We start from the raw sequence: 23,998 nt of genomic DNA on the forward strand, positions 1-23,998 counted from the left end.
GATGCATCCATGCACAACATGGACATTTAAGGAAAAAAAAAATGTTTAAGCAGGGTGGATACAGTATACATTTTTAAGCAGACAGAGATGGTTTCTGTTCTGGGCCTCTGTCTTAGGTAGTGCTGGGTGCAGGATTGGTAACATTCTGCCCCAATACTTTCAGCACCGTAAAGGTAAGCCTGGTATTTTATTTCTATTTTTTCCACATTTACATCAATAGTAAGTTGAAAGTGACAGGTTTAGAGGAACAATACCACAGGCAGGAGGGCTTGGGTAGTTTAGGCAAGTTAAAGACGCTAAGGAAATTTTAGTTTAAGCATATAGAACTTCTTCAACTAAATAGTTTAATGGCAAGGCCAGTGTTGAACTAGCTTTTAACCCCACAGAGCAGTCTTTCTGAACCAGGTTTCAGTGGAACACTAGGGTCCCTCCAAATTTTGCAAGAGGTTCCTTGAGCATGCAGAAACTACTGACTCTCAGATGAACAATCACCGACACCAATGGTCTTATTTAGCTAACTGTAAGGGGAGGGACATCTTCCCACTGACCTGAAATTTAAGGAGCATTCTTCCCACTGACCACCAATGTGAGGAGCATTTTTCCCACTGACCACAAATGTAAGGAACATCTTTACCATTGACCACAAATGTATGGAGCATTCTTCCCACTGACCACCAATGTAAGGGACATTCTTCCCATTCACCACCAATGTAAGGGGCATTCTTCCCATTCACCACCAATGTAAGGGGCATTCTTCCCATTCACCACCAATGTAAGGGGCATTCTTCCCATTGACCACCAATGTAAGGAGCATTCTTCCCATTAATCACAAATGTAAGGAGTATTCTTCACATTGACCACCAATGTTAGGGACATTCTTTCCACTGACCAATCAATGTAACGGACATTCTTTCCATTGACCACAAATGTAAGGAGCATTTTTCCCATTGATCATCACACTAATGTACTGTGAGCTGTAGATTATAGTAATTATTAGTGGGGGGATCTCTGAACCCAGAAAGTTATTTCAAGGTTTCCCCAATAGTAAAAATGTTGAGAAAGACTGCTATAGAGGATTTCCATTGTGCAATGATCCGGCATAACCCTCTTTCAACCCAGGGCCCCAGTTGGGAGTTCTTACCAGGGTCACCTCCCTCCTGCCATGGTTACAAATGGGTCTCTCCTGCTATGGGGGCTCTCCATTGCTTTTACATTATGGAGAATTCAACTGAAATAAGACGTATTTCATTGGCACCAACATCTAATCCAGGAACTAGGGCTAGACAAATATATAATAAGGCAACTTGGCGTTTGGTCTTTAAAGTGTCTTTCATGAGAGCTACTTTAATGCTCCATAGTGACCATTCTTATGTTATACCCAGACTTACAATGGGGGGAGAGTAGATAGAAATGTAACCTTTGAATTGATATGGCTGGACAACATAGGCACTTATTCCATAGACCAGCCATTCTTAATCTTTATACCAATGAGGAACCTTTGAAATAACTTTCTGGTCTCAAGGAACGACTGCTAAAAATAGCTATATCTACATCTCATGATACATTAGTGTGATGGTCAGTGGTAAGAATGATCCTTACACTTGTGGTTATTGGGAATGATTAACTTGTTGCAGATAGCTGAACATATCAATGGTGTGAGTGGGAACTTATCTGAGAGAAATTGCTCAAGGATCCCCTAGCAATCTCTGGAGGAACCCTAGGAATCCATGGAAACCTGGTTGAGAAATCCTGCCATAGACTATTATATAAGACCCTATAGTAATTCATCCACCGCTTTACTTCCAACAAAGTCTACTTAGAACCAGTCTTTCTCAACCTTTGTATCACAGAGGAACCCATTAAATAACTTCTGGTCTCAGGGAACGCCTGGCAATAATTAGTATATCTTTATTTATATCTATCATGGTGCATTAGTATGATGGTCAGTGGGAAGAATGCTCCTTATTTTTGTGGTCTTTGGGCGAATCCCCACCTTACAGATAATTAAAATGGTAATTCCTGTCAGTGGTTATGTATCCAAGAGGCAGAATTTGTTCAAGGTACCCTAGGGCTCCACGGATCAGTGGTTGAGAGAGGCTGACCTATACTGTCCAGTCACCTAATGCAACCTTTGTTTCATTTATTCTTTGAACTACATTAACATAAAACTGCTTAGTAAATCACACGCGTTACCATGTTTCACATTACATTAAAGCATCTTTTCGAAATTATTTTTATTAGAACACATCATTCATTTTGTATGTGGCAAATAAGGTTTCATTGTTGATTATTAGGTAGTCGGTATTAAGAAGAACCTATTTTGAAAAATGGATGAAGTGTAATTTTTGATGGCTTTTTCCTGGAAATAATGGAATGTAACAGCAAGTCCATCTGGAGTGGGTCAGGAAATACGAGTGAATACAGAATGTTCCTCTGCATCAAGTGAACAGACAAGTATTGTGCTTAATTGTCTAATCAAACAAAGCTCCTGTTTTCCAGGAACACAGCGCTATGCAGAAGGTACACTGCACACAAGTTGACAAAATAGTGGCCCAGTTTGATAAGGAAAAGTTGACTCTTGAGAAGAACTTAGAAAAAGCGATCAAGAAGAAAGGGTAAGAGCAGCTAATAAACAGAAATCCACATCATACATACAAAGTCATTACAAAATAAAAAATAAAGTAAAAATAACGGAGTTATGTAGGGTTTACTAAAGTACTTTAACTTGAATTTAAAAAAAAATTAATGCAGGGCTTTACAAAATGAAATTACGGCTTTTGAGTTTGGCCATAATAACACAAAAAGTTTGACTTTGACACTGCGCTAGTTTTAGTTTTGGGTAAACCAACTCTTTAATTTAGCACTTTGTAGCTCAATAAAAATGGCAGTTCCAAGATCAAGTCTGTAAACTTAAAGTGTTCTAATTTAGGTGCATTATACATTAGCTGTTTGTTTTTTTTATTATCCAAAATCTAAATTTTAACAGTCATGCACTGCTAATGCATTTTTGCAGTTGACTATAGCCACTGTAATTTGTATTTATTATTTATTTATTATTTTATTATTATTATTTTTATTTTATTATCTTTTTATTATTAGTAGTATTGTTATTATTATTATTTATTAATATTTATTTATTATTATTATCTATTTTATTTTAAGCAGTCAAATAAAGAAGAATTCCAGGTATGGGTATTCTACAAGGGGAGGCCAATGAGTTCTTACCCTCACCATGATCTAGATGTGCTAGGGATCTGAAATTTTGCAGGTTTATAGGTGGATATCTTAGTAATATGCATGCCAATGTTTGTTTTTGTAAGTTGTGGTGAATTATAGTTAGAGCCAAGACAAATGGAGTAGGTGTCATGCCTGACCACTTTGAATACCGAGCCGCGATTAGGTTCCTCCATCTTCAAGGGAAGTCCATGAAGAGATGTCAGATGTGTATGGACCATGGATGAAAGCTGAGTATATCTATATGATCCTGAGACTAAAGAAATTAGTAAAACATGGAAACATGCTTCATCACCCACCCCCAAAAAGGCTAAGGTGCAACATTGATCTATTTATTACGGCTTGGTATTCAACTTTGTCCGGGATGCCAACTAGTAAATTGCTCTTGGCTCTAACTATAATTCACCACGACCTAAAAAACAAAAATCGGCATGCATAACACTAAGGTATTCATCTATCAACCTGCAATTTCAGATCCCTAGCACATCTAGATCATTGTGAGGGTAAGAACTTATTGGTCTCCCCTCATACATGGTTACATTAGTCCAGCTTGGACCGGTGTAAATATGCATATATCATACCTAGCTGATGCCCCTCAAGCTGGAAATCACTGTAGTAAACGCCGCTACACGTGTGATCTCCACTGGCTTCCAGGTCCCATGCCAAGCGGCTGCCCTGAGTACAGGAGGCTGCCTGATGGGCACAGGCACCATTCAGGGAATGCATTGTGTTTTCTCAATGAATGCAAATTGTTTTCTGACCGGACGAGGTGGAGAGGTGGGGTGGTGACGCCACGCTCTGCTGACTTCCATCATCCAATCATGTGGAAGCAAAAATGCTGTTTTTTTTATTTTCATTGAAACATTTAATTCCCTGCAAAATCTAACATTAATAGATATTTATATTAAGTATTTGATACAATTTTCTGTTTTCATGGATGACCATCCAACCTTTTTTTTTTTTTTTTTACAAATTTTCCCTACAAATAGTATTTACAAAGACAATAGTCTCCACCCTTTTTTGTTGAAATAATTATGTACTGACAGATCTGTATAGCATGCATAAAGAGTAATATACACATCCCTTTTCAAAATATACTAGGGGTTTACCTATCCCCTACTCTATCCAAAATGGGGGAAAAAAAGGTTTGGCTTTAGATACACTTGATATTTCTCAATAACATGGAAACATTTAATTCCCTGCAAAATCTAATATGCCAAAAATAAAAAAAAATTACAGTTCACTAATAACTACATAAATAAAAACTAAGTTTGATAATAAGTAACTTAATAATATAAAAATAATTTATTAAAAAAAATTAAATAATTCAAATATTAGTCTTTTTTCAAGTTCCATGCCAGAGATTTAATGGACTTCCCTTGCTGTTTTTACATGTTCAGAAATCAAGGCTGTTGGTTAAGTTGCTAACATTTAAAGAAATACCTATTGATGTGGTTGTAAAATAAAAAATAAAAAAAAGAAAGAAATTAATAATTCCGGGGAGAAAAAATATCTAACTCTGGAACATATTTTGCTGTTTAGAGGAAATAGCTGTGTTGAAATGAAGAAAGAAACAGAAAATAAAATTCAGGTTTTAACTTCAGATCATAAATCCAAGGTAAGAAAATGTCAACCATCATTCACCTTAGCTTCTCATTTCGGATCTTCGCACGCTGATCACTCGTTCTTAACATGAAATTAAAACTAACTGCACTAAAAATTTGGCCGGTCTTGAAAATTAAACTCTGATCACGCAAACAGGTGTAAGGGCAGTAAAATCTAGACACCCATACCTTTTATTCCAAGGGAATCTTTTTTAATTTTTTTTTTTTTCACTGTAATCACGCTACTATTAAACCGCAAAACAGTTTTCAATATTGGAAATATTTAAAAAATACAAGAATTTTTTTTTTTTTGTAATTTTTTTAATTTGTAATTTTTTTTTATTGTAAATTGGATTGATTAAACAATTAATTACTTAAAACGATTAAAGTCCGTATATTGAAAACTGATATCGGCTTTTTTGTCATCTAATTTTTCTTTTCTGCTTGATTTGAATGGCATCCATTAAAGCTTTTAAGAACTTGGTGGTGTGTGTTTGTTCTCCGCGCTTAGTGATGGTGTCGGTTTCTATCTCTCACTCCGTGTGGCCATAAACAACATCTGTGGTTTATTTGTTTTTATGCATGCAAATTTATCTTTGGTGATTATCTGATGATTAGTGAAAATGTTTTTTTTTTTTTGCTGGTTTTCATGTAAATTAAAAGAAAAAATGCAATTTAAAGGGAGTCTCCTTCTATCTTCAGTAAGTTACCTGAAAAAAAGGCTTAAAATTTTACTTCTCTGGCCTAAAAACACCCTTGTTTTTAGGGTGTTGCGTTAATGCACAAATGTCGAGGTGCATTGTGTTAAGGCAGGCCGTTTTTTATGAATGGACTGCCAACACACTACAACAGGGGTGTCAACCTCAATTTCATTGTGGGCCGCATCAGCATTATGGTTGCCCTCAGAGGGCCGGTTGTATCTGTAAGACTAGATGTTCAGAGCAAGCCCCCCCATGATCAGAAGTCAAGAGTCCCCCACCCTCCCTTAGATCACTGTGCACCCCCCTTACCACTTACCGTGTGCTGCTGCTGGGAAGAAGCTGGGGGTGGAGCTAGGAAGAAGAAAGTGCAGGGTCTGAAGGAAGACAAGAGGAGGGCAGGAGTCAGCTGCTGAGACCAGGGAGGTGGAAACTAGGTGGAGCTGCGGCTGCAGGGAGAGGTGCAGAATCTGTAGGAGGAGTCCTGCCGTCCTCTCTGCCGCTGCTGAGACGGGGGGGGGGGGCAGAGACAAGACTTCTCCATGGCTGCTCAGAGAAGTGCAGGATCTGGCAGAGAAGTTCTTTCCTCTGGGGTGCCCCAGCTGTAGGAGAGTTGCGAGGGCCACATGAATTAGCCTGGAGGGCCAGATTCAGCCCGCGGGCCTTGTGTTTGACACATATGCACTACAAGCATTAAAAAAAAAAATCACCGCCAATGGCTCGGTTCTCTCACCTCCCCGAGCGGAGAGCTGCTTACTGTCAGTCTGCAGCTTTCCTGCTCTGCTCCTCCACGCTCATTGGAGCGCTGAGCTGTGGAGGGGTGGGTAGCGGCCGTCTCAGCGGCTCGCTGAGAGGCTGAGACTGCCATCAGCTGGCGGGTTCGAGACAACCAGATGACGCGCTGCCTCGACTGATTGCAGTGACGTCAGCGGAGAGCGGACTTCAGACCGCTCTCCGCTGAGTACAGGTCACAGGAGTCCAAAACAAATTGCACTCCTCTGACCCTTATGCCGCGTACACACGGTCGGACTTTTCAGCTACAAAAGTCCGACAGCCTGTCCGACAGACTTCCGGCGGACTTTCGGCAGACTTGCAGCAGACTTTCTAACGAACGGACTTGCCTACACACGACCACACAAAAGTCCGGCGGATTCGTACGTGATGACGTACACCGGACTATAATAAGGAAGTTCATAGCCAGTAGCCAATAGCTGCCCTAGCATGGGTTTTTGTCCGTCGGACTAGCACACAGACGACCGGATTTCGGGGTCCGTCGTAGTTACGACGTAAAGATTTGAAGCATGTTTCAAATCTAAAGTCCGTCGGATTTGAGGCTAAAAAAGTCAGTTGAAAGTCCGGAGAAGCCCACACACGATCGGATTACCAGCCAGCTTTAGTCCGTCAGCGTCCGTTGGACTTTTGTAGACGAAAAGTCCGACCGTGTGTATGCGGCATTAGGAAAAGCCCAGTCTAAAAAGCTCAGGCTGGACTTCTCCTTTAAGGATTTGTCCAGGGAGCTGTCCAGCATTCTAGGTGGCTCAGCAAGAAGAGACATGGCTGAGCAGAGTTTGCAGGTTCAGACCCGGGTCCTGACACAAACTAATGACTGACCCATTTATTGATTAGTTCCTGTTTCTGACAAATGTATGCCGAAACTTCAGAGAGCATGCGCCGGTGATGTCACCTGCTGCATCCTTTGGGAATACCTCCTAAACACAGCAAGTTTAGGAGATATTCAGTGTACCTACAGGTAAGCCTTATCATAGGCTTACCTATGGGTACAAGTCCAAAAAAAAAAGACTTTACTACCACTTTAAGTAAGCTTAAAATGCAGTATCTAAACTTCTGCTCAGTTCCACATATCAGGGGTAAGGCATCAGGAAAGACTAGAACACTCCTCCAATTACTGTAGAGAAGAGAATGAATCGGGGTTGACTATTACCAACTCTCAATAGCAGTATCATTTAAAATGCGAACAGGACATTATCCTTGCCCCCTTGGACAATCCTCTAGATCAGTGGTCTCCAAATTGTGGCCTGGGGGCCTGGATGCAGCCCTTTGCTTGCTTTCACCCACCCCTTGGGGCACCATTTCATCCTCTGACACCAATGATGGGGCACAATTCTTATCAATGACACCAACAATGGGGCACAGCTCCGCTCACTGACACAAAAGATGTTGCAATATTTGCTCCCATTGGTGCTGGGACATTTTCTACTCCCGCTGGCCACGGTCTGGACCCTCCTAAAGTCTGAAGGACAGTAAAGAGGCCCTTTGTTTAGAAAGTTTGGAGACCCCTGCTCTAGAGGATTGTCCTAAATGTACTGTAAGTCTGGCTATGTTTATCCATGGCAGACAAGACCAACCAAAGGTCCCACAGCCTCCTAAAGTCTGAAGGACAGTAAACTGGCCCTTTATTTAGAAAGTTTGGAAACCCCTGCATTAGAGGATTGTCCTACATGGACTGTAAGTCTGGCTATGTCTCATCGGTGGCAGACAAATCCAACCAAAGGTCCCACACCTTATTAAATTTACTAGGGAATCTGCGAGACATGTAAGTGGCCTTATCAAGTGGTATAACAGATTTTATTAAAGCTTTCCAGAAATTCAGAGTAGGAACTTCGGGTGATTTCCATTTCAATACAATGGCCTTCCTGGCTTAAAATAGAAGAAGGCAGTGGAGAGTCTTTGTTGCTCTGTGAAAGGTCAGGGAACCAACCAATACTAGAAAACAATATTTTACTTTCATCGGGATGGGAATTGTGGTCAGAGAGAAAATATATTGAGTGACCTCGGACCAAAACTTTCAGATCTGTGAGCAATGGGGATAGATTTTATTTAATCTCTGTGAAGTTAAGTAGGCTTTGTGCAACAATTTAAATTGGATCAGTCTAGCAACCAGCTGAAGGGTGGGGTATTCCCTCACTTCCTCCCAGTCTAACTCATCCATATCCGCCACATCCACCCGCCATTTGGATTCAAGCCCTTTCAGGCTATCATGAACAGAGGGCATGAGGAACTTACAGATTTTGGACAGGGGTTTAACAAGAGAAATGTCTCCCAATAAAGATTCTAACTCAGGGTATGGCTGGAGCATCCCTTGGGATTGGAAAAAAAAAAGCTCCAGGCACTCAGGAAGTGACTGTATCACCTCTTGAATGCTTGTAAACCAGGTCTATATCATCTCTGAAATGCGATCCACTGCAAAGTGTGTTTAGTAGCATCATATGTTAATGAGGTCTAAAAGTCCCGGTCTTCCGTTTTCTTTAGTCCTCTTTATAGCAAGAGAAATTTTAATTCCACGTGATAGTAAATTGATGCATAGCACCACCATGGGATAGGCTTGAGGTATTGCTGTTGGTAATGCCCAGGAAAGCACTGAAAAGGCCCTTGCCTTCATTCATTAAGTTGTCGCAATGCATCATGTGATTACATCATAGCCCCTAGTCTGAAAGAAGAAGGGGGGAGGAGGTTGACTACTAGACCACTACCAGGGTGGTGAGTACCAACTTTTGGCAAAGTTGCACCAAAAATGCTCTTATGCCCCTGCTTTCAGTTATTCAATTGTCACAACTTGGCATCCGGGGCAGGCAAGTCATGGGGTCATGCAAGAAATGTGACTATATAATAGCCCCTAGTCTAGACAATTACCAGGGTGGTGAGTACCAACTGTTGGCAATACAAGGTGAAGCAACCAAAAAGGCTCTTATATCCCTGCTTTCATTTGTCACAAGGCATCCAGGATGGTCAAGTCATGGGGTTTTGCAAGCAACATTATTACATCATAGCCTCTGGTCCAAAAGGAAAAGGGGCAGGAGCTTGACTACCAGACCCCTACCAGGATGGCAAGTACCAACCAGTCAATAAACAAGGAGGCGTGGCTGCGGGCACCCTATACATACACAAATAGGGTCTCTGTACAATAAAACAAGGGACTCTAAAACCATAAGGATGCCTGGCCCACACATATTTGAAAAAAGTGAAAAGATAGCATTGGACCAATAGGATTATCCTATGTAAGGATGTTGGTGTAAATGATCTGGCTCCTGGGCAGGCGGCTTCTACACCCCAGAGGATGTCCACAGTCTCCTTGGCTTGTGGCGTATTGTAACAAATTGAAGTTGAAGTGCCACACGAGGTCCAGATATATAGTTTTATTCCATGGAGAGTTAGGGGTACAATCCAAGAAGTAGCCAGCGTGTTTAGGGGTCCAAGAGGGAATTATATAAGCACAGTCCTTTGGTGCCAAACAAGCTGCTGAAAAGGCCTGTGTTTATAATTCACAAATACCATTGTAGGTCAAATTCATTTCTAGTTTGTTCAGTCAAGCCCTGATGAAGGGGGGGCGCTCTCGAACCCTCGAAACACGTTGGCTACTTTTTGGATTGTACCCCTGACTTTTAATGGAATTAAGTTGTATCCAGTCCTCTTAGTAGTGGTGTGGCGCTTCAGTTTAATTTCTCGTTACATTACACATATGGCAATGGAAATATTCCCTTGTTCAGTGTTAAGCTGTAGGATTTTATATCAGTTAAGATCTGGGGTCTTCTGATGGCTCATCCTAGTTTATCTGTTAACCATTTTAAACCTTATCCTAATTTTATTTTAATTATGGCTTTTTGTGTATCGCAGGCATTTTTTAAATCCATCTTTGTATTAACCTTTCGCACCTCCACTGATTCCGTGCCGTTCCGCCTGCATCTGTTAAATGTCACCAACGCCACATGCATATTTAAATGCATGTCGACTAAACTTCTTTTATGGAAATGGCATTGAATCGGTGTGCCTAGAATAGAAATCATCGTTTAGTTATAAAAATCATTTTTATAGCGTATCTTCAGTGAGTACACGTTCTTGTTTCTGTTGCAACAGGGAGGTCGTTTTTTTATGTGACTTTCACGTGTTGGTGTGCTTGCTGTTCCATATTTCAGTGCTTGTATTTCTTGTACTGTTTTGTAACTACTCCCTCTAGTGGTGGGCTGTATGTGCAGCCTTTGCTGAACATTAGCTGATCAAAGGATAAGCAAGGGAAAACTGATACAGACCTGCATTGGTCTGCAGGTACAAGGCGTACAGGCTATCCACTTTGCAAGAACATTTTTTTCTTAGCCTTTTGAATGAGGTGAAGCTTTGTCAACTTCCATCTTCCAATCATGTGCAAGCAAAAATACTGTTTTTTTGTTTTTGTTTCCCCCTGCATGTGATTGGGCATTTTATGGGCCCTGCATTGCAATTGGTGACATAACATTGGTCCGCAATGCAGTGCTGTCTCATCATCTCTCCTGTGTCCAGACCTTCTGCCCACTGCCTGATATTTAGGGGAACGGAGAGTGGAAACTGTCAGCTTGTGTTGTGAATGATTGCAACTGGAGAAGAAGACTTTCATTTGTAAAAACACAAGCTGACATTAGCACACGCCGGCTACTACATTTGTGTAAGAGAGAATAGGGTAGTAGACGGTGTGTGCCATGGTCAGCTTGTGCTTTTGCTAATGAAATTACTCTTCTCTATTTGCCATCATTCACCACACAAGCTGACATTTTCCACTCTCTCTCTGTGCCCTGAATAGCGGGCAGCAGTTCTAGACTCCATGTGTACTGAACAGAAGTCATGGGGAGACACGGCGCTGCAGAATGGAGAAGGGGGATTGGAGTAGAGCTGTAGTATAACTGTGGCCCCAACATTATTAGTGAACCTTAACAGGGGGTTAAGCTGTGTGAGACAATCTGTATACATAGTTACATAGTAGGTGAGGTTGAAAAAAGACACAAGTCCATCAAGTCCAACCTATGTGTGTGATTATATGTCAGTATTACATTATATATCCCTGTATGTTGCGGTCATTCTGGTGATTATCTAATAGTTTCTTGAAACTGTCGATGCTCCCCGCTGAGACCACCGCCTGTGGAAGGGAATTTCACATCCTTGCCACTCTTACAGTAAAGAACCCTCTACGTAATTTAAGGTTGAACCTCTTTTCTTCTAATTTTAATGAGTGGCCACGTGTCTTGTTAAACTCCCTCCCGCGAAAAAGTTTTATCCCTATTGTGGGGACACCAGTACGGTATTTATAAATTGAAATCATATCCCCTCTCAAGCGTCTCTTCTCCAGAGAGAATAAGTTCAGTGCTCACAACCTTTCCTCATAACTAATATCCTCCAGACCCTTTATTAGCTTTGTTGCCCTTCTTTGTACTCGCTCCATTTCCAGTACATCCTTCCTGAGGACTGGTGCCCAGAACTGGACAGCATACTCCAGGTGAGGCCAGACCAGAGTCTTGTAGAGCGGGAGAATTATAGTTTTATCTTTGGAGTTGATCCCCTTTTTAATGCATGCCAATATTCTGTTTGCTTTGTTAGCAGCAGCTTGGCATTGCATGCCATTGCTGAGCCTATCATCTACTAGGACCCCCAGGTCCTTTTCCATCCTAGATTCCCCCCCAGAGGTTCTCCCCCCAGTGTATAGATTGCATTCATATTTTTGCAACCCGAATGCAAAATTTTACATTTTTCTACATTAAACCTCATTTGCCATGTAGTTGCCAACCCCATTCATTTGTTCAGATCTTTTTGCAAGGTTTCCACATTCTGCGGTGAAGTTATTGCCCTGCTTAGCTTAGTATCGTCCGCAAATACAGAGACTGAACTGTTTACCCCATCCTCGTTTATGAACAAATTAAACAGGATTGGTCCCAGCACAGAACCCTGGGGGACCCCACTACCCACCCCTGACCATTCTGAATACTCCCCATTTATCACCACCCTCTGAACTCACCCTTGTAGCCAGTTTTCAATCCATGTACTCACCCTATGGTCCATGCCAACGGACCTTATTTTATACAGTACACATTTATGGGGAACTGTGTCAAATGCTTTTGCAAAATCCAGATACACCACGTCTACGGGCCTTCCTTAATCTAGATGGCAACTCGCCTCCTCATAGAAGGTTAATAGATTGGTTTGGCAAGAACGATTCTTAATGAATCCATGCTGATTACTGCTAATGATGCCATTCTCGTTACTAAAATCTTGTATATAGTCCCTTATCATCTCCTTCAAGAGCTTGCATACTATTGATGTTAGGCTAACTGGTCTGTAATTCCCAGGGATGTATTTTGGGCCCTTTTTAAATATTGGTGCTACATTGGCTTTTCTCCAATCACCTGGTACCATTCCAGTCAGTAGACTGTCAGTAAAAATCAGGAACAATGGTCTGGCAATTACTTGACTGAGTTCCCTAAGTACCCTCGGATGCAAGCCATCTTGTCCCCGTGATTTATTAATGTTAAGTTTCCCAAGTCTAATTTTAATTCTGTCCACTGTTAACCATGGAGGTGCTTCCTGTGATGTGTCGTGAGGATAAACACAAAGTGGTATACACACCAGGGCCGTCTTTAGGGCAGGGCAAAAGGGGCAGCTACCCTGGGCCCTGTCATTGTTGTGGGGCCCAAAGCGGCTGCCTCATACTTGCCAACTATTCCAGTTTAAATTTGCTTGTCCCTTGAAGTTTTAGTCCTGTGCTGTGTCCCAATATCTCAGTGTGAAGTGCTGGTATTAATGCTTCTCAGCTCTGCCCTATTGTTGTGTAAAGATGACTCACCTGCAGACCCTGTGTTTACATGTAAATAACCAGCATTCATATGTAAATAGCTGCGGTCGGCAGCATTGATATGTAAATAAAGGCGGCATTCATATGTATATCATGCCCCCTTGCAGTGAGGAGATGATGTGCTGTAACCTCTAGCAACCAATCAATGAGCAGTAATACTGTACAGTAATCTCTAGCAACCAATTAACAAGCAGAAATCATTTGCTGTAACCTCTAGCAACTAATCAGTGAGCCATAATGTGTGCTATAACCTCTAGCAACCAATCAGTAAGCAGTAATAATATGCTGTAACCACTGGCAACCAATTGCAATTGCTGCCTGATCTGATACAGTAAACTGATTGTATGTCTAGCTGCTATTTATTGCATGTCTCAGAGGAGGTGGAGAGTGAAAATTGCATGGTGGGGGGCAAGAACATTTTTGCCCAGGGTTCAATCATTATTAAAGGCGGCCCTGATACACACAGCTATGATCATAAAATCAGGAAAGTGTCAGGAACCATGAATCAGACGGAGACGGAAAATGCAGTAAAAATCACACCATTTAATATAGTGGTAAAAATTGTACAAATAGTAAACGTAGTCAAAACATAGCCAGGGTTCGGTAACCAAATCGGGTAGTCAGAACAAGCCAGGAAATAAGGGAGCCAGAGATCAGCGTAGTCAGAGCAGCAGACAGGATCAGGAACCAGAAGGAACGTCAGCCAGGCAAGTCTTCAACACAGCAGAGAGTCTCTAGATATGTTGACCAAGGCGAAGGCACAGGAAATCTAATCCACGCAGCTTAAATTGCCAGCAGGGAATGTTAACGAGCAGGATATGGTCACTGAGAAATCGCTGATCGGTGCTCTCAATTAACCGACAACTGAGCAGCCTGAGCTCTGAGGGGGAGGGCTACACAGACATCGGGATTAAGACAATTGCATTGTTTATAGCTCAGCATAGATTTAATGCTAAATGGCATGGATGGAGGAATCTGCACCGCTGGTTATTGTATTCAGACAGCTGCAGTGCCCACAGCTGTCTGAATACCTGAACAGTGACTGTGTCTGGAGGAGAGGAGAATGGTTTGGTTGCTGTTTTGAGCCGAGGTTGGTGAGGTAGCTTGGGGCAGAGCTGTGAACGGCTTTATATGTTGTTAATAGTTTATTAAATAAAAGAAAATATATGATACTTTTTAGAAACATGTACCTATTGCAATGTTGCCTGTACCTCTGTACTGGAACTCTTTTTTCAATAAAATATTTGAACAAGAAAAAGAAAAGAAAATATATCAAATAAAATTGAAAAAATACTGTATAAAAAAGTATAAAAATACAGTAAATATACAGTATATATAAAAATATACTTTACTGGAACCCTTTTTTCAATAAATTTTTTGAAGAAAAAGAAAAGAAAATATATTAAATAGAATTGAAGAAATACTTTATTTAAAATATATATATATATATTTTCTTCAAATATTTTATTGAAAAAAGGGTTCCAGTACAGTATATATATATATATATATATATATATATATATATATATACACATTTTTATATACCATATATACTCGAGTATAAGTCGTTCCGAGTATAAGTCGAGGCCCTAATTTACCACAAAAAAATGGGAAAAAATTATTGACCCGATTATAAGACGAGGGTGAGAAATGCACAGCTACTGTAAGTGGAAAAGAGGGTCAACAATGCCCATTTGCAGCCTCACTGTGCCCATTTGCAGCCTCACTGTGCCCATTTGCAGCCATAGGTCCCCCGAACTTCAAACTTGGTAGTTAAGGGTTCCTAGATGCCCCCCTAGCTGCAGCCAAAATTTGGGGTCTCTGAACCCAAAGGGTCCCGAAATTACATTGCTGCAGATGGACACAGTTAACCGAATTTGGGGCCCAGTATCTCAGGGCCACTTAATGCTAGGAATGCCAAATTTGGTGTGCAAACCCAGAGGAACTAGCACCATAAAATATCTAAAGCTGGAGTTTCTAGCACCAAGTGGCCCCGAGATACAGGGCCCCAAAAATCGGTTCAGAAAATGTCAAGCACTTTTCTGCAAGAGAATGACATTTTCCGAACCTATTTTGGGGCCCTGTATCTTGGGGCCACTTGGTGCTAGGAACTCCAACTTAGGATATGTTGTGGTACCAGTGCTACTGGGTTTGCACACCAAATTTGGGGTTCAAAGCCCCAAATGGCCCTGAGATACGGGGCCCCAAAATCGGTTCAGAAAATGTCAAGCACTTCTGCAGCAGAGAATGACATTTTCTGAACCGAATTTGGGGCCCTGTATCTCGGGGCCACTTGGTGCTAGGAACTCCAGCTTTGGATATGTTGTGGTACCCGTTCTACTGGGTTTGCATACCAAATTTAAGGTTCTTAGCACCAAGTGGCCCTGAGATACGGGGCCCCAAAGTCGGTTCGGAAAATGAAATTTTTGCTGCAGAAAAGTGCTTGACTCGAGTATAATGCCGCGTACACACGGTCGGACTTTTCATCTACAAAAGTCCAACGGACGCTGACGGACTAAAGCTGGCTGGTAATCCGATCGTGTGTGGGCTTCTCCGGACTTTCAGCAGACTTTTTCAGCCTCAAATCCGACGGACTTTAGATTTGAAACATGCTTCAAATCTTTACGTCGTAACTACGACGGACCCCGAAATCCGCTCGTCTGTGTGCTAGTCCGACGGACAAAAACCCATGCTAGGGCAGCTATTGGCTACTGGCTATGAACTTCCTTATTTTAGTCCGGTGTACGTCATCACGTACGAATCCGTCGGACTTTTGTGTGGTCGTGTGTAGGCAAGTCCGTTCGTTAGAAAGTCTGCTGCAAGTCCGCCGAAAGTCCGCCGGAAGTCCGCCGGAAGTCTGTCGGACAGGCTGTCGGACTTTTGTAGACGAAAAGTCCGACCGTGTGTACGCGGCATTAGTCGAGGGGGGCACTTTTAGCACAAAAAAATGTGCTGAAAAACTCGACTTATACTCAAGCATATACGGTGTGTGTATGTGTATGTGTGTGTGTATATATATATATATATATATATATATATATATATATATATATATATATATACACACATACATACATACATACACACACTATATTACCAAAAGTATTGAAGTATTGGGACTTAAGTAAATGCCCTTCTGGAAGGATGGTCAAACTTTCCCATAGACATACTCCTAAACCTTGTGGACAGCCTTCCCAGAAGAGTTGAAGCTTTTATAGCTGCAAAGGGAGGGCCAACTCAATATTGAACCCTACGGACTAAGACTGGGATGTCATTAAAGTTCATTTGTGTGTAAAGACAGTCGTCCCAATACTTTTGACAATATAGTGTGTATATACTATATATATATATATATATATATATATATATATATACAATAAAGTATGAAATCAAATTTAAAAAATCAAAATGAGGCAGATTGGATGGACCACTTGGTCTTTTTCTCTGTCATCATTCTTATATGCTTTAAATGTTATACGTTGGGCAGTTGGAAGCCAGTGGAAGGATGCTTATTTTTGCAGAAAACTGAATGACTTCCTGTATTAATTTCAATGTATGGAGTTACTTGTTACTGTAAATAAAGTCAAATTACAAAATAATTGGCTGAGAGACGGCTGTACCCCCTGGTTGCTCACACGGAACACGGAGCAGACAGAGTGTAGGAGTTGTGAGTGGGACTGTGCTGGCTTCATAATTAACTTAGAGCTTTTCCATACAAATAATGAAAAAAACATTGTGCTCGTTAAGAGAAGTTTCTGAAAGACAAGTTGTGATTCATTCTGAAGGGAAGCTTTCTGAATTAAGTGAAAAAAGTTATTGGTGTCTACAGGTAAGTAGAGAGCCAAAACGGAGCCTTCAGCACAAGGCCAGTTGCAGTTGGTCATGTCCCCCGGATCTTGCTTCAATCACTAGAATGATAGTTTTGAATAGTTTTGAAAAGTCATTGTAATCATGAGTATAGCCAACCGCAACCAAAACATTTCATTTTAAGTTTGGTTAGAGAGGAGAAGGCTTAGAGCCACTGGCAGGTCTTTATTTCCTTGGGTCCCTGTTGGGGAGATAGAAGAAAGTATGTCACCAGCACACTTCAGTTATCTTGAAATAAGTATGGCCAAAAGAACTTTGGCAGCTTTGGCCATACTTCTCCTTTAAAGAATACTGAGGTATGCTGGCAACATATGCCAGGAACAATCCACTGGTCGCTTTGGAATCCAATATATGGGTGGATTCCCATCTGCTGTGGGGATATCTTCATAGCCTGTGCAGGGATTTTCCCTCTGTCAGGACAGAAAGTGGTGGAAAATTTCTCCAACAGTTGTTGGTATGTGTTCACACGCCTTAACATAGATTCAAATATAAAGGCACATGCCTACATTTATTTATTTATCTTTTTTTTTTTAATAAATTCTTTATTTTTGGTCAAAAGCAGGGGTCTTCAAACATTTCAGTATGGTGGCCACATCATATATTCTACAAATATTTGTGGGCCAAAAAATGAAAATCAGTTTTATAAATGGCCAAATAAAATGTAAATGAATGAATATGCACCAAGAATGAACTTCATATCAGAGGCCTCCTCATCACATCAGAAGTTCCCCTTTCAAACCACAAGCATCCCCATCACATCAGAATTCACCTTTCTCATCAGAAGTCCCCCATCACATCAGAAGTCCCCCATCACATCAGAAGTCCCCCATCACATCAGAAGTCCCCCATCACATCAGAATCCCCCTTTCTCATCAGAAGTCCCCCATCACATCAGAGTCCCCCTTTGTCCTCCATACATCAGGATCTCTTTTAGAATCCCCCTTACATCAGTTTCCCCATCGGAAACAGAGACCAACTGATCTGATTCCTCAGTTTCTGAATTGAGTCTAAGGACACGCCACTTACCCAAGCAGCGGGGCCGGATAAAATCTTGTACCGGACCAGATGTGGGCGGCGGGTCATAGTTTGGAGGCTCCTGGTCAAGAGGAAGACAGAACAGTACAATAGTATATTTCACAGTGGTCATGTAGAAGGCCAAGACTCATGCGTTCCCACTGAAGAAACTCATACTGTGGAGAGGATGTTCCCATAGTCGGGGGGTGGGGGGAGGTCAAATCTCCCCAATAGAACCATGTCTTTCTGAAGCTCTCACCTTGATGATTACGCATGGTGAAATTTCCTATAATGTACAATTCTTGAACTTATAGAAACCACATAACTTGGATGGGGGAGGTGGAAGCTTCCAGTTAAAAGGGTTGCACGCTTCAGGCTGCATTGATTAAATGTATTAGGACCCCTTTCACACTCACACTGCGGCCGCTTTACCGTCGTTTTATCTGCGCTTTTTCGGCCGCTAGCGTTAAACCCCCGCTAGCGGCCGAAGAAAGGTTTGAATGTGCCCGAAAAGCGGCACTGCCGAAACGTTTTGCAGGCGCTTCGGCAGCGGTGCCCATTCATTTCAATAGGCAGGGGCAAGGGAGGGGCGGTGTATACGCTGCTCCTCCACCGCCTCAAAGATGGTGCTTGCAGGACTTTTTCTAACGTCCTGCAAGCGCACCGCCCCAGTGTGAAAGCACTCGGGCTCCCACACTGGGGCTGCAGGGGAGGCGTTTTTCAGGTTCTTTACAGGCGCTATTTTTAGCCCTTTAGCGCCTGAAAAAACACCTCCATTGTGAAAGGGGTCTTACAGAGAGTATTTGTATTATTTATTTTTTTTTATAGGTACAGTATTTATATAGCACCAACAATTTATGCAGCACTTTACATATTATACACTCACATCAGTCCCTGACCTCAAGGAACTTACAATCTGTACACACGCTAGGACTAATTAACTTACTAGCATGTCTTTGGCGTGTGGGATGAAACCAGAGTACCCAAAGGAAACCCACACAGGCACAGAGGAAACATGCAAACTCCATGCAAGTAGTATCATGGTTGGCATTCCAACCAAGGAACCTAGTGCTGCAAAGCAGGAGGCCTAACCACTAAGTCACTGTGCTGCCAAAATGCTCAAAAGGGTTCTTATGTTTTCCTAGCAGTGTTGTCCCTAATGTAGGCTGTGCCTACTTGCACTACAGAGAGATGCGAGGCTGACCACACCTAGGTCTGCCCACTGCTTTTTGGATTGGTGGAATTGGCCTTGCTGCAGAAAGCCCTCCCACTCAGAGCCGCAGTGTCTGGGAGGGGGAAGCGTGTGAGACTCAAGGGAGGTAAAAGAAGTGTTTTGTTTGTTTTTTTTCATCTTTTCATCATTTTTTTTTTTTCTTGCATCACATAGCAACTGGATTTGAGAAAGAAAGAAAATAGATACAGTAAAATAGAGTGATAAAAAGAGAGAGATGGAGCACAAGAGAAAGAAAGACAAAAAATAGATACAATTAACAGGACCATAAGAGCTCATGCACACTGCAGCTCAAAAAAAAGCTACTTTTACAGGCATTTGAGCTTTTATTTCAGCTTTAAGAGGCTTGTGCTTTTGGGGCTCTTTTGCGTGTTTTTATTGAGCACCTTTGAGCTTTTTTGCGACTAAGCATTTTTTTTTTCACACGTTTTTGGGCACTTGGGCGTCTCTTCTGCTCAAAAGCTCCTCTCAAAAACACGAGTTTGGTGGAGGGGGGTTTTTTTTCTGCCTGTAAGAGCATACAGTATGCCTGTAAACTCCTGATGCCCCGTACACACGGTCGGATTTTCCGACGGAAAATGTGTGATAGGACCTTGTTGTCAGAAATTCCGACCGTGTGTGGGCTCCATCACACATTTTCCATCGGATTTTCCGACACACAAAGTTTGAGAGCTTGCTATAAAATTTTCCGACAACAAAATCCATTTTCGGAATTTCCGAATGTGTGTACAGAAATCAGACGCACAAACTGCCACGCATGCTCAGAATAAATAAAGGGATGAAAGCTATTGGCTACTGCCCCGTTTATAGTCCCGACGTACGTGTTTTACGTCACCGCGTTCAGAATGATCGGATTTTCCGACAACTTTGTGTGACCGTGTGTATGCAAGACAAGTTTGAGCCAACATCCGTCGGAAAAAAATCCTAGGATTTTTCACACTGGCTTATCCGTGTACGGACTCTGCTTTGCTCAGCAGGGATCGATCCGCTGATCCCCGCTAAGCAGGTGGATGACAGGTCCGTCTCCGCTTACTGTACGGAGATGGACCTGTCAAAGCCCCGCTGTCCTCTATGGAGATCGGATGTAAACGGAACTGCCTGTCCGTTTTCATCCGGTCCTATACGATCCTATCCGATCCGATTCTCCAGATGGATGGAAAATAGGGTTTCCATCCGTCTGGATTTCACAGATAGGACCAGATCAGATAGCGGCAGATGTCAGCGGACACGTCACCGTTGACATCCACTGCTCTATAGAGGTGCATGAAAAACTCACCGGCGGACCTGATCGGAAAGCCCGTGTGAAAGGGGACATGGTGGGCATGAACACATTGGGGGGAGTTTCCAGGCAGAAAAAGTGAGAGCTCAAAAAAGCCTCAAAAGCCTGTAGGAGCCGCTTCTTTGAGCTTCTTTGAGATGCAGTGTGCATGAGCCCTAAGAGAAAGAAAGAGAAAATAGATACAATAAAAAAGAGCAATAAAAAGAGAGAGAGAGAAACAAACGGAGGAAGAATGAAAGAGAGAAAGAAACAGACCGACAGAGAAGGAAAGAGTGATTGGGCGTGAGAGAGAGAAAGAAACAGCGCAAGAATGAGAAAAGAATTAAAGCTTTAAATAGACTTAAATAATTTTTGTTGATGTGTCTACTTAACCGCTTCAGCCCCGGAAGGATTTACCCCCTTCCTGACCAGAGCACTTTTTTGCGATTCGGCACTGCGTCCCTTTAGCTGACAATTGCGGCGGTCGTGCGACGTTGCACCCGAACAAAATTGACGTCCTTTTTTTTCCCCCACAAATAGAGCTTTCTTTTGGTGGTATTTGATCACCTCTGCGGTTTTTATTTTTTGTGCTATAAACAAAAAAAGAGCGACAACTTTGGAAAAAAACGCATTTTTTTTAACTTTTTGCTATAAATATCCCTCAAAAATATATATAAAAAAAGAATTTTTCCTCAGTTTAGGCCGATATGTATTCTTCTACATATTTTTGGTAAAAAAAATCGCAAAAAGGATATATTGATTGATGCGCAAAAGTTATAGCGTCTACAAAATAGGGGATAGGTTTATGCCATTTTTATTATTTATTTTTTTTATTAGTAATGGTGGCGATCTGCAATTTTTATCGTGACTGCGACATTATGGCGGACACATCGGACACTTTTGACACTATTTTGGGACCATTGTCATTTATACAGCGATCAGTGCTATAAAAATGCACTGATTACTGTGTAAATGACACTGGCAGGGAAGAGGTTACCCACTGGGGGCGATGAAGGGGTTAAGTGTGTCCTGGGGAGTGATTCTAACTGGGGGGGGTGGGCTTCAAGTCACATGACAGTGATCACTGCTCCCGATGATAGGGAGCAGTGATCTCTGTCATGACACAAACCGGAAGGGTGAAATGCCTTGTTTACATAGGCACTTCCCCGTTCTTCGGCTCCGTGATACGATCGCCAGGAGACCGGTGGACATTAAGTCCGTAGGTCCCGCGGGCACGGTCACGCATTGAGCCCGCTAGCCCCGCCATTTAAAGGGGACATACAGATACACCATTTGCCCACCGCTGCCATTGTGCCGACGTATATTGGCGCGCGGCGGTCGGCAAGTGGTTAAAGTGTTTGTATACCCCGCCTTCACATTTTTACCTACAGGTAAGCCTATAGTAAGGCCTATAATAAAGGTTACCTGTAGGTAAAATGAATATTTCCTAAACCTGCACGGTTTAAGAGATATTCACCTTGCATGCAGCCGCTCGTCGTCATCGGCGCATGCGCTCTGAAGGTCCGGCGGATGCTGCCGGAAAATCAGAGCCCCTTGCCGGAAAGAGGACTCCCGCACGCACGCGTCATGTGACGTCATCGCGGCTCCGGACACTCACAGCGGCAGAGCCGCGAACCCGGAAGAAACACAGAGGGAACATGTCAGCTCCCTCAGTGGTGACCGGGAGGCGATGCCGGTGCTTCGTTCTAAGGTAAGTATTTCATAATGTGCTAGTATGTGATGCATTATACATAAGGGGGGATATGATCACCATGTATTATACATAAGGGGGATATGATAACCATGTATTATACATAAGGGGGGATATGATCACCATGTATTATACATAAGGGGGGATATGATCACCATGTATTATACATAAGGGGGATATGATAACCATGTATTATACATAAGGGGGGTATGATCACCATGTATTATACATAAGGGGGGATATGATAACCATGTATTATACATAAGGGGGGATATGATCACCATGTATTATACATAAGGGGGGATATGATAACCATGTATTATACATAAGGGGGGTATGATCACCATGTATAATACATAAGGGGGGGATATGATCACCATGTATTATACATAAGGGAGGGGGGGGTGGTATGATCACCATTAATTATACATAAGGGGTGATATGATCACCATGTATAATACACAAGGGGGGGTATGATCACCATGTATAATACATAAGGGGGGGGGATATGATCACCATGTATTATACATGGGTGGGGGCGGTATGATCACCATTAATTATACATAAGGGGGGATATGATCACCATGTATAATACATAAGGGGGATTATGATCACCATATATAATACGTAAGGGGGGATATGATAACCATGTATTATACATAAGGGGGGATATGATCACCATGTATTATACATAAGGGGGGTATGATCACCATGTATAATACACGAGGGGGGTATAATCACCATGTATAATACATAAGGGGGGGATATGATCACCATGTATTATACATAAGGGAGGGGGGGCGGTATGATCACCATTAATTATACATAAGGGGGGATATGATCACCATGTATAATACATAAGGGGGGATATGATCTCCGTGTATTATACATAAGGGGGGATATTATCACCATGTATAATACATAAGGGGGGATATGATCACCATGTATAATACATAAGGAGGGATATGATCACCATGTATAATACATAAGGGGGGATATGATCACCATGTATAATACATAAAGGGGGGGGGGTATTATAATCATATATTATACATAAGGGGGAATATTATCACCATGTATAATATATAAGGGGGTTATGATCCCCATGTATATTACACAAGTGGGGGTATAATCCCTATGTATAATACACAAGGGGGGGTATGATCCCCATGTATAATTCATAAGGGGGGATATGATCACCATGTATAGATAGATCAGTGGTCCATATAGTGAACTTGGTGTTGAGTTATTCACTTTCAGGTCATCAGAGGACAAGGGGGCACTCTTTACGCCTGGAGGAAATTAGATTTTTACCTCCATATGAAAATTGAGTACTGTCCGTGATACTTTTTTTATTTGCACTAACATACAATTTTTCAAGACAAGCTTTCGGGGTATGTCCCCTTCTTCAAGGTCCAAGCAGTACTGATTCACAAATTTTTGAGCAGAATGTTAAAGAAGAAGAAAAAAAAAAAAAGAGAAAACCAAACACATACAAATCAATGGTAATAAAGATAGCAGCAGAGTTAGTGAGATAAGACAGAGGGAGAGCTAGGGGGGAATGCAGGGGGGGATGCTAGTCACAGAGCGGTCGTAAAACTTTAGCATAATGTGTAAGGAAACCAATATCTAAATTTAGGCCATTATTCTTCGTGTCAAAAAGAAGTATCATTCTTAGTTCAAACGTTTTCCTTTCCTGGATAGTTCTGAAATTCCCTTTAAGAAACTAAGACATTGAGGTCTTCTATAGTGTGGTCCGATTGTGAGAAATG

The 23,998-nt window shown here is 41.9% G+C and overlaps 1 protein-coding gene across 6 annotated transcripts in view; it reads left to right on the forward strand.

Annotated features, from left to right (window-relative positions):
- Positions 1–23,998, forward strand: part of PLCB4 (phospholipase C beta 4) — a 535,803-nt gene that overhangs the window by 478,524 nt on the left and 33,281 nt on the right. For 5 of the 6 annotated variants that reach the window (XM_073628629.1, XM_073628631.1, XM_073628627.1 and 2 more), the window contains 2 exons: positions 2,500–2,615; positions 4,777–4,852. The exons of the other annotated variant lie outside the window; for it this stretch is intronic. In XM_073628629.1, the coding sequence (XP_073484730.1) occupies positions 2,500–2,615; positions 4,777–4,852 (192 nt within the window). The remainder of the gene's footprint in view (positions 1–2,499; positions 2,616–4,776; positions 4,853–23,998) is intronic. 6 annotated transcript variants of the gene reach the window in all.

The sequence above is a fragment of the Aquarana catesbeiana genome, linkage group LG04 (genome assembly GCF_042186555.1).
Source record: "Aquarana catesbeiana isolate 2022-GZ linkage group LG04, ASM4218655v1, whole genome shotgun sequence".
Classification (NCBI taxonomy): domain Eukaryota; kingdom Metazoa; phylum Chordata; class Amphibia; order Anura; family Ranidae; genus Aquarana; species Aquarana catesbeiana.